Genomic DNA, 12,500 nt, shown 5'->3' with positions numbered 1-12,500 from the left:
CTGCTAGGTGGGGGAATGAAGAGGAAAAGGAGGGGGGAAAGGTAGGGGGAAGAAAGAAAGAAAAAAGGAGACTTTATAGTANACACGTTTATTGTTGACACGCACCTCAAGTTCCCTCCTAGCTTCTCTGGTGCTAAGATGGTATGCCGCTGCTACTGTCTTTCCGATGTTGAGCTGTAGACGCCAGTCTACAGCTCAACATCGGAAAGACAGTAGCAGCGGCATACCATCTTAGCACCAGAGAAGCTAGGAGGGAACTTGAGGTGCGTGTCAACAATAAACGTGTGGAGGTCCAGCAAGCCCCGAAGTACCTCGGTGTGCGTCTGGATCGGATATTGTCCTTCAAACAACACCTTGAAGAAGTCAAGGCCAAGGTAACATCAAGGGTCGCGCTGATCCACCGCCTCGCTGGAACAACCCGGGGAGCCTGCGCTAAGACGCTGCAATTATCGACCCAAGCCCTGGTGTTCTCTGCAGTGGAATACTGCGCCCCTGCCTGGAGCAGAAGCCCTCACGCAAGTAAGGTTGACGAGGTCACCTCTGAGGACCTCTCCAGAGATGCATGGTTGGCAGCTGCTTGGAGGCAGGAGTGGGAGCTAGCCGGGCACTCCCGCATCCATCGCTACATATGGGACCCAGGAGATGGCGCCATAGGAGGAGACGNTCGACCGTTACTTTTGGAGATGTTTTCTGGTATGTGATGTTTTCTCTCTTGGTATAACTGTACCATCTGTCGAATATATTTTTCCGAAGTTTACATAAATCATAATGGTTGTACAAAATTAACCCCCCACCCGAAGTGTAGAGATCACCCCCAGGCACCAACGGGGGGGCCCTTCCTATAAAAAAGTAAAATTCATTTTACGAAGTTAGACCACGTGAAACTCGCCGGTTAATTATCTCTGACTAGAATCCCCCATTTTGAGATTTGTGGGGTACTTTCTAAGCCAAACGTAAAAAAATAGTTTATTCATACACTTGTAAAAGTTTATTGGATGGTATCCGGTTATTGTTTATTTTACATTGAATAAAATAAAAAACAACAAGTAAGTATAGATAAAATGGTCAATTGTAACATAATAAATACGTATAAAAAATTTAATATAAAAACCAGAATCGATCAGGATATCATCCGATATGTAACCTTACTAAAGTTTGACAAAAATAAATAGGATTATGTAATATTTCCACACGAACCTTTATAAACAATTGTATTTAACACTAGTTTTGCAAACTGCTAAGTGACTCTATGTAAATCTGGTTTAACTTGATTTGGGAGTCATCAGGAAGATGAAGTGAACTCGGAGAGTCAGACCTGTCCCTGTCTTGAGAGGGAGGTGTAATAACATCTTTGTCGAAGAATATAGGCAATCGCGTCGTCTACCTCGATTGTTGTTAGAGGCGGCCGTGGCCACGTGGGGAGAGAGATAGAGAGAGTGGAAACCGACACTCGACGCCCGCGACCTATTCTGGTTGTGGGGGTGAAAGTAGTGATGTCGCGGGTAGGCATGTCTCGTTACCCTTTTAAACTGGCCCCACTTCCCACAATAGAAATGGAATTAATAACTTACAACAATGGTAGTTCCGACTTTTAAGCAAAAATAACATAATCATAGAACATCTTCACGTGCTAGGGACAGGAGGGTCCCCTACGACGCCGTGGGAGTCGTGGGGATGAAGGGTGCCGGGACGAGTCTACCCTCTCAGGACAAGGACACCTCCTCGTCGACCAGGTCGACCACCGAGACACAGTCCTGAAGGACTTCCTAGGTCAGGAGATGGTCGACACCTGTGTCCAAGACGGTCCTGTCACGTAGTGGAGTCCCTCGTCGTTGGAGGTAGTCCTCCTGAGGAGAGGGGGTTGAGATGTTCATTCAGCATGTAGACACACTACGACAGAAGTACCAGAACTATAAGTCCTAAGAAGGACAAAAAAAAAAATGTCGTCTCTCTTATAACCTTGGGAAAAAATAAAAAAGACCAAATAGCAATAGTAGTTCAAGAGATGTTATTACAACGACCAAGAGTGTACAAAGGAAGAAAGTCTTCTGCACCAGACGTCCCTCCAAAATCACCTTCATCCTCTAGTCAGACTCCCTCCCTACAACTTGCCACTGGACTTCCTTGCCTATTTTCACTTTGCGCGGTCCACACACAACACACACACACACACACACACACACAACACAGCAACACCACACACAAACACCACACACACACACACACACACACACACACACACCACACACACACACACACACACAAACAAACAAACTTGTTAGACCATTTTGTCATACCATGGGCGACGAAGCCAACAAGCAGCTACAAATGTGTCGTCTCGAGGAACATCAACGCTGTATGCCCGGTCCGTCCCCCGCCTCGAAGTAGGTCTACACTTCCTCCTTGGTCACTTTCGTAGTCCGGCGTCCATCACGTTCCCGTCTAGGCGCCTGGTCTGATAGTAACTCCCGACGACATCGAGTGTGGGGAGCCAAAAAAAAAACAATAAGAGGAGCCTAAGAGCGGGAGGCACCGAGAAGGGACCGCCTTTGGTACCACCGATTTTTGTCTTTTGTACTGACCTTCTCAGGTTGCTGGGTCCGACTGGCCTCCGGCGGCGAACAAGCCCGGAGGACGTTTCATTGCCGTCCGTCGTCCCGTTTCGAAAGTTGCCGAGGGCTAGGATTGCCCGAGTGAGTCTGTGTTCGACCACCGATATATGAAAGACGTCAGCCCTTCGACCCACCAGGTAGAATGAAGAGCCACTCAATCGGACGATCGAAGAGGCACCTGGGGGTCGATTGCCGACGATTGCAATACACATATGCATCGTAATCGCCCATTAATCTCAATAGAGGCGCGACTAATCAACGATTACAATCGTGTACTCGATCGAGTCCTCGTAATCGGTGGTAACAACGATAATAATTACCTTATATTTTCACAATGATAGACGGACCATGAACGTCGGCACAATTGTCCGAAAAGAACGTTTTCAATTTCGATAAAAAAATACCCAATAGAATACTAAGTTGCGTCGTCGTGTGTACAGATAATAGGTTGAAGTGGGTGGGAATCCTACGTTCTTCAATGAATCTATGTATCATTAATCCATTTTCACGCTTCATGGTCTCAGCATCTATGAACAAACAATGTTCATTCTGAAGGACTTAGTGTACAATGAGTTCATTTTCGTGTTTTCACTAATCGCTAGTTCTTATATGGATTTCACGTTTCACTTTTCATGAGTAAATACGTCTAACCGGGTAGGTCTTAATACAAAAATAAGTATAATGCCAACTACTAATTTCATCATAGTTTGACCTTTCCACATGACCAACCAGTACGTGAACATATGACATCCCATCCGAAAGCCTTTCACTGAGGTTTCACATCGATATTAGGAAAAATTCAAAACTAATCATAAAGTGGTAATAATTAGTTATACACGTTTCATTAAGTTTGTATATTTTTATTTAGGCACCCTCTATTTCCATATGATAAATGGAGACTTAACATCACCCATCTTCAGTCAACGTGTTTTACCTTTATGAGTTCATTTCAGGTGTAAACAACAATTCGTCATATGTCAACTAAGAGAGACAGGTGTCGACGAGACTGACCCATAGAGGGTGACCATTCAAAGTGATAATAGTACATAACGAGTGTGTAAGACGACACAAATGAACACCTAAGTCGAGAACCCGAGTGTACAACGAGGACGACAGTAGTCCGTAGTAGAGAGTGTCGACAAAGCTCTTACTGTCGTGTGAAAAAGCCCATGGGAACAGTTTGGACCTCTTTCTTTACCCAGAAAGGCCTGTCTAAGAAGGGAGGTGTCCTGTATAACATATTCCAATTACCAATACATAGGAATACATACTAGACACAAAATAACATTATACGCTAACTAGGTTATAATGAGACATGTTAACAAACTAGGTTCGATCTAACTGGTGTGATTGGTTACTAGGACAACACTCTTTGTCATGTACCTCATGTTCTACATTAACGACCGACGTATGCGATACCCCAACATAACGTTTAGCATCAGTGTCGTCCTGACGTTATGTTTGAATGAACTATAAGAAGTAAAACCATTTTGATAAAACTCTGAATAGCCGACTAACTAAACGTTTTGTGAATTTTGTTGTTCAATTAGCGGTTAAAGTCTACGGTAACCTGAGAAATTTTACAGAACAAACAGGCTGGTTGTCAGGACATTGGCTTCGCTAACTTAAACGGTTAGTAAATTTGTTCTTTTTCGTCATGTAAGACTATAACTCTCGACCTTGGTCCTTCCACAACCGTGAGCAGGAACTGTTTACTGAGCACAAAAGTAACTAGCATTCTTAACCAACGTCCTGGTTACAAACAGCAATCCTTGGGTGGTTAGTTATTAGTTTGATTAGGAAAGTGAAAATGAATATGCCGACTCTAAAGACGATTAACTGTGAACGTATCTGGAACACTAGTGAGAATATTGTCTTGTTGCGCGAGCGGATGAAACATAGTTATATGAGAACCTTGCTTATTCTACTTCCACGAAAGGCACCCGTCGTTGACACTAAACTATATTACTCGGCAATCTACAGGTCCACACAGATGGAGGAAACGGGGGGGGGGGGGGGAAGACATATAGTAAGTAGTACATTGTGATACTATACTACGGATTCTACTCGGTACTACTGTACTTCACGGAAATAAATAGATTTTCCCTTGTTATCTGTTGTCACACAAAAGTGTAATCTCGACTTGGGTTATTTAGATAATCCGCCACTACTCGCACTGTCTTCTTACTAACGATGTTAAGATTTAGGTGAATAAATGAAAAGAGTGTTACACTAATGTCTACACATGAAAATAAAAACCTGACATTCCTGTTTTATTCATAAAGTCCCTGTCGAGAATGTCCACAGCAAGTGATAGAAATTGTTGGCATAAAGGGTTTCCTAATCCACTAAATTATTTACTTTGATGTCGTCTTTCATTACCATTTTATTGAATCTAAAAATCGTAGGAGTGGTATCGCGATGACGCTTATATTCGGAAGAAGTTGTTTAACGAGACAACATTTTATTCCTACCTACCGAAACAATACACCAATCTGTATTTTAGTTCGCTCTACTCGTGACGCACGCAAACATAGACCGTGACACAACCACTATTGTGTCGTTATCTGACTTCCCATAACCGCAAAGGTACGTGCACAAAAGATAAACTGTCTTCGTTTCTACCAACAGACGTTTAGACGGACACACACAACATTCCCCTTTCGAAATCAGAACTTACAACATCAAATTGTTCAAAAGTCAAACAACCGTTTTGTTTTACTTATAGCAACCGTCTTCACATTGCACTACAAGGTAGACGTGTAAGTCTCTTTTCGACAACGAGGGTTGTCAAAATATTTGTCGGGTGGTTGACCAGATTGTTATATCGTTTGTTACTAAGTAAAAACGATGTAGCATCTACAGATCCCACAATTATGCCACCAATCCGTCGTGTAACAAGTAGTGATCCCTTGACGTTCTCACCACTATTTAAGGTTGTAACGTCGCGTCGCAAGTAATGGGTGAAAGACTCGACATATACACACACTTCTCTACTTCTTCTAGATTAACGTTGTCTTCTAATATGAGAGGTGAGGTAGTACGACACAGTATGATCTGCCCGACACTTGGCACATAAAGACCACACACATCTTGAGCGAGGCCAGAGAAGGCAGACTGAATTTCCATACACACAAAAAAACCAAACAGACAGACAGAGCGAGAGAGAGACATAAGTGAGAGTAGAATAATTAGTAAGAAAAGGAGAAGAACAGTTTATGGGTTAACGGAACTTGGAAAAGAACATTAAGAGAAAGAGTCAGACGAGACTGATACTAGCTATTGAGTACTGTAGCGAACATAAGAAGTAAACCAGAGGTCTTCAGACCATAATAAGAAGATGATAGTACAAGTAATATCTTCGAGTTTGGAGTTAAGGTTGACTCTAACACAGGTGGTTGAGACCACCAAAGATCCTGACTGTCATTCGTGGTGAGACTCAATAAGAAGGTGCGGTACGGCGCTAGTTAGACAGACTACATTTACGAGTAAGGCACCGATACGACAAGATGGCATACATCACATACAACACAACTGTTGTTCCATAAGGGTAAGATCACTATATGTCTTTCACAAATATAATACACGTAAAAATGTACATAAATGACCATATACGCGCATCAGACACACTCTTGATAAACGTTTAAGAATCTTGACATTACGTTAACTGACATACGTAATTGTCTACCTCCTTTAATTTTTTTGAAACTTTTGTATTTATAAATTTGTACTAGTACCATCTCTAAATCATATTAAATAGACTTTTCCTAATAATGAAAATTAATCGTCATGAGACACTGTTATGACTGAAAAACGTCGTGTTGAAAGGAAGTCTATAATAAGTGTATATAAACGCGGCATAATGGTTTTTAATACTGAGTATAGACATCGTAATTTTAGGTGTATACACTAAACGTATTGTAAATTTATATACTCGACTATTCAGTGTTTTGCCGTCATTCGAAAGTGTACCACCGTACACTGTAAATCGAAGTCGGAAAGGAAAAAAAGAGAGCAAAGTTTCTATTGCACACGCTAAGAGTAACTGTTTTAGTAAGAACTCTATAGGGCAGCACATTGGTCAGAACCAGCCCTGGTGCCATCCCCACAGCACCCCCCATTTGAAACATGTTCCCACGGCTATGCTCTGTGGAGATGAACACATACCTTATAGCACGTTACATTGGTGGCAACTGATATTCACTCATTGCTAAAACCCAAATTCTAGCTATGTATTTTGAATAAACTTGCCCAAGTGGTAGGTAAGTCACAGTAATCAACTTTTAATTACATTGTTGACTCACAGAATAGGGTATTACAGATATGATTAGTTCTTGTTAAGAGCAGCTTTGCCTGGTTAAAATGTTTTCGACTGGCTCTAAACTCTATATTTTACAGTCGTGTTTGTGGGTTGCTGTCGTTTCAATTCATTTGTGAGAATAAAACATTTTACATGTTTGTGGTTTATTAACTTAACCTAACACAAAGTTCATCATGTACTGTGTGAGAATGATTTCACTATAGTTGATTATTTAGTGTGGCTGAAAAATGCCAAGGAACACAGATGAATCTTGACTTTCATCTACTGTGTTTCAGTGTACCTTTCTCCTTTTCCCTATTGTACTTCACTGCTTTTCTTTACTGTACTTTTTGCATTTCTGCTGTACTCGCTTAATTCTTGTGCCAGGCGCAAACCATTAAGCAACACTTTGCGTCTGGTCTAAACACTGGTTGCAGGTACCAGTAGGGAGACATCAGTGAAGAGCATAGCTGCGAAGAAAATGTTTGGGTGCTAGACTTGCCAGTGTTGAACACAACCTGCTCACCAAGTTTTTACTATTATTACCAAACATCTGAGATTATATTTAGAAAAAGATGCTTAGGCCAGGGTGAGGGTTACACTTAGGCAGAAACCCTTGTTCTGAAAAAGAAAAGATGAAAGCACAATAACACATTTTGTTGTTTTAAAAACGAAATATCCTTGGATAATGTTAACTGTCCTCCATTTCCCTTTTACACTGTACTTTATATTTACTGTACTTTACAGTGTGTGTTCAATGTACTTAACTGCAGTAAATAAATGCACTTCACTGCATTTTCTATTCTGCTCTACTGTGTTTCCGTACTATACTGTGCTCATGCGTAATTATAATAAAAGCAGTTTGGATGATCAGATAACATAAACGATGAACCTTCTTCAGGTCCGTTTACAATAGAAACAGACTTTTAATTTGTTTCTGAGGGTCCAGGTTCATCACTGAAGAATATAGGTATTCCTTTAGACCGGTCACTCTTCAGAGACAGACAGCTGGAGAATGAATATGTGTCCTCCTCCTCTTTTGAATCACTCATCTTGTTCTCCAGTCCGAGAGATAAACCAGAACCACTGAGGACACATTAAACAAAATATAACACAATTAAGTCAATCAAAACCATCATAATGATACACTTTGGTTGCAATACAACAAATCAGTCAGAATTCAGTCATGCCGCTCTCCATGTTGACCGCTGGGCTGTTATGTTGCCATGATGGCGCACATACCAGCAAGGGAAAAAGTTCACAACAATACCAGTAAAATACGTAATAAACAAAAAAGGGCATAGAATAGACATATAAAAAAAGATTCATAGTTCATTAGGTACATATATAACTTAACAACTATAGCCAGTAATGGTTTAAGTTTATTTTAGTTAATCAAGCCTCAAGCTAGGGGACAATATTTAGTGCTTTCTGGCCTACAACATGTTTGCTATTGTTTTGCCTGTAATAAATAAATACATAAAACAAAGTTTTTTTTTTTATTGAATTCATTGTGATGGAGAATTTGTTATTATCACTCCTCTAGCTCATGACCGTTTCACCATCATTTTAAAACCAGCAGATGTCACTAAAGGATAACAAAATATTGAAAATCTTGAATAACAATTCAACATTTTTGGAACAGTGGCTCTGGTTGTCTGATGCCAAAGAGACATTTACAAATATTTTAAACGCTCCTTTTTTCATATTCTGTTTCAACAAATTCACAATTATTGAGAGCAGCAGTCATACTTTACAACCATCATGGCCCCTGGCAGACCCCCACACACAACAACAAAGACTATAACACCCCTGTTGTGCAATACTACTTATGTGCAATATATATACTGTAAATAGCTGTTCAATATAGTACACTTCCACCTTTAATACTTTCAGCTGGCTGCTATATTTCAAAACTGTTACACTGTATGTGTATTTTGTGAACTTTAAATTGTGTTATTTCTACTTCGATCCTTAATATTTGTATGCATGCTTCTTAATTAATATTTGGCTCTTTACTTGCTGTAACAAATGTCAATTTCCCCTCTGTGGGACGAATAGCAATATTCTGATTATTCTGATTATCATCATGTGGATAGAAGAGATTCTGCAGATCCCCAGGACAATAAAAGGAAGAAGGGCAATTGTATTTCCATGGAAAAAAAAAACATCAGATTTTGGAAAGAAGAATCTCTTTCAGGTTGAATAGTGTGTGCAAAAGTTTCTAACTGACGACAGAGTCAGCAACATCAGGAAAGATGCGTTGATCTCATCTGTTTAGCTTGGAGAAGCACAGGGAGGGAGCTGAAGGGGGAAAACGGTCTGATTTCTGGTGGTAGCTTCCCTCAAACTCCTCAAACAAACATCTGCACGCTGCTTCCCGCTCAGGGTGATGTAGACAGTGTGTTTGTTTTTCTCTGCCAACTCGGTTCTGGGAAAGAAAAGACACTGTGGAAATCCTCACAGAAAAAAATGAGAAGGAAGACGAACATGGAGCAGAAGCTGAGGTCATGGATCACGGGACATTTGTTTTATAATTTGACAGTATTTTGTGTCTTTGACTTTTGCTTTCAATCTACTAATAGAGCTCTAATTCCATTAGAATTTACTGAATTTTTTTCAACAAATTCTATAATTCTGCGAGAGCAGCTACTATTCAAAAGGAGAGTTGGTTGAAACAGACGTAGCTTTAGCAAAACAAGTTATGACGTATCTAATGGAACTTTTAAGTGTTTATTTACACTTTTTATTAATTATGTACTTTCATGTCTTCGACATTTCAAAGAAAAATTGCTTTTTCATGTTTTTTGTTTACATTTTTTGAACAAAATGTGTTTTTATGTGGTTTTGTACTGCATGCATGTATTGAGAGTTTACCTGCAAGAACATATCCCTTTGTTTATAAAATGAACTTGACCTGCCTTCTTTTGCAAGTGTAATGAAAATAGAAATTAAAGTATCTTGGCTCGACTCAATTTCAAATCCTGTCAATGTTGGCCAAACTTTCTCAGTGTCTTTGATCTCTATCACAATCAAAATTAAACTTATTTCTCTCAAAATGTAATTCTCAGTTTGCCCGCGCCCTTCTGACAGGATGCTTATTGTTACACCACCCTATACAGCAGTTGTTGTTGGAGCGCCATGCGTTTGTCCATCCAAAGCCACGCCTGAAAACCGCCAGAACATGTGGACATTGCATGGGATAAAACCCCTTGCCCTGCATGCCACATCTCTCATCATCACCCCCAATTTCAAACTCATGGTGGTATTTTCTCAAACTCCCGGCTGATCCACGGCTGGCGGGCCCCGGACGAAATACAATAACTGAGGCTGAGTTGTCATCAGGGCTGTCAGAGGAAGACTGTGAAGGACAAGCTTTTGAAAACTGTTAGCTCAGCCTGTGATTACTATGTAGACATTTATTTTTACACCAAACACAGCATGGCTCTGGCAGGGTGAGGGTGTGGGTGTCCGGGTTATTTTGTCCCGAGCCAGTGTTGAAGTTTGGGGTTGATGACACTTCATATCCAAGGTGCTTCATCGGGTGTGTTGCTTAAGGGACCTCTTGCTAATTAAAAACAGCCGTGTCTGAATAAGACCAATAAAATAAATACATATTTTAAAGGGGCCTTGTTATGCTTTTTGAGGTTTTCCCTCGATTAGACTCCTTTGTTTACTTCTGTAACATAATGACATCACTATGTAACACTCACACTTCTATTGGCTAGCGCTCCAACACACAGTACATGATAGGCTAAGAGGCGGCACATCTCTAAGCGGGTGATCAATAACAGCAGAGACGGCCAGCTAACCAATCAGAGCAGACTGGGCTCTGGTGTTCAGGCAGACGGTGAAAAGAGGTGCTGCAGCACAGTAGAGACACTAAATACTAATATGAACCTTGCAATTAGAATAATAGGGCCACTTTAACATCATTGATTTAAAAAATAAATAAATGTATCTTTAGGTTTGTCTGTGGCAATGTCTGTAAAAAAAGAATGCTGCAATCTCTGGCCTGTGATCCAAAATCACCTGTAGTTTTTACTGTAGGCCACCATTGACAACAGAACAAAAGATAATTTCCCTTCAACCAAAGAAGCAATTATCCTAAAACAAATCCTCTGAAGAAGTGAAGACAAAATGTCCTCAGTCTTAATGTCCAAAACCCAATTTAATCTTCACAGAAATAGCAGAAGTTTAAGATTAAACATACTTGCCAAGACAAGTTAACATACACCAGTAAAGGGAATCTTAACATATGGAGGTAACTGCTGGTAAACACACAAAAAAAGAAATCTTGAAATAATATCAGCAGTATTAATATGGACACTCGTTCACACACAGAAAGGAAACCACTGCTCCACTATTACAAGGAGGAGGTTAGTTCAACAAATAGTGATTCATACTTTCCCAATTTTGTAAAAACGAACCATTGTATTACGTGATTAAATAGAAACACACACAGCCGTCCTCCCACTGTCCCATGGTTACTTTGGCATCAATGGATCCCCTCTCTGTCCGAGCCAGGATCCTCTTGCAGACATCTGGGCGATGTTTTTATAGTCGAGGTGACCTCGCTGCAGCTTATAAACACTGCAAACTGTTTCACACCTCCGCCCGCTCACTGACAGGACACACACACAAAGAGAAAAGACTGAATGTGCGGTTTTGAATATAAATAAATATATTATACAAGATATATAATATTTTTGTCTTTGTTCTCTCACTTTAAAGTCCCAAAATAAATCATGTGATAAGATTACATGACAAACCATAGAAAAATATATTAGAATTCTAGATTGAACTGGGAACACACAACACCATTTCATTTATAAAATGATTGGTAACAAAAGATCTTAACCCAGTTTGTAATATTGCAAATGCAAAAGGTTTGTATCAGTAGACCATGGGCTCACTCACCATTATATAACCTCAAGATTGGTTTGTTGAGTTAAGGCTGGTTTCAGTTTAAAGATATGCTGAAGATTGGGTATATATATAGTGCCCCTCATTCATGCTAGGAAACTTTCTGCAGGGCACCACTGCTGCTGGTTCCTTTCTTTAAAAATCGTTTTAACCTTTGCCCCTTACACTCTAAAGATGTAATGAACACAGGAACAAGCAATGGAGTAAATATCAGCACTGAAGTATTGTTTTTTTATTTGCACTGTGTCAGCAAATGATTCGGTCCTCCATCAAACATCTATTTTTTGTGTGGTTTTATCCTGAACTTTAAAATCTGCTTTACTACACGTTGAATTACCTTTAACACATTCTTAATATTGATTTTCCCACTGCCCCTGGACCATTTAAAGGTGGGGTATGTAATTTATTTCAGGAACGCTTTTTGTTATATTCCATGGAATGCTCTTAACATCTCGATATCCCGAATGAATATATTAAATGCTTTGACAATAAATTCATTCAAATCATCTTTGGAAGCCGTAGTGCTGTAAAAAGCACGACCAATCATCTGAGCCGGCCCGGCTAAAATAACTGGATGGCCTGCCTGCCTGTCAGCCTTCCATCTGTGCACAAACTTATCTCGGGCCTTCATTGGTCATGTGCGCGTTCGTGTGTGTTGGAGG

At 40.2% G+C, this 12,500-nt stretch overlaps 1 protein-coding gene across 1 annotated transcript in view; it reads right to left on the bottom strand.

The window, feature by feature from the left end:
- Positions 1 to 7,491: 7,491 nt before the first annotated feature.
- The window catches only part of LOC104954090 (probable C-mannosyltransferase DPY19L1), an 11,701-nt gene continuing 6,692 nt past the window's right edge, over positions 7,492 to 12,500 (bottom strand). The window contains exons 5-6 of the mRNA XM_010781143.1: positions 10,527 to 10,541; positions 7,492 to 7,533 (exon numbers count right to left, since the gene is read on the bottom strand). Of these exons, the coding sequence (XP_010779445.1) occupies positions 7,492 to 7,533; positions 10,527 to 10,541 (57 nt within the window). The remainder of the gene's footprint in view (positions 7,534 to 10,526; positions 10,542 to 12,500) is intronic.

Source organism: Notothenia coriiceps, unplaced genomic scaffold (genome assembly GCF_000735185.1).
Source record: "Notothenia coriiceps isolate Sejong01 unplaced genomic scaffold, NC01 NC01_scaffold00000491, whole genome shotgun sequence".
Classification (NCBI taxonomy): Eukaryota; Metazoa; Chordata; class Actinopteri; order Perciformes; family Nototheniidae; genus Notothenia; species Notothenia coriiceps.
This window is presented reverse-complemented; position numbering and strand designations above follow the sequence as displayed.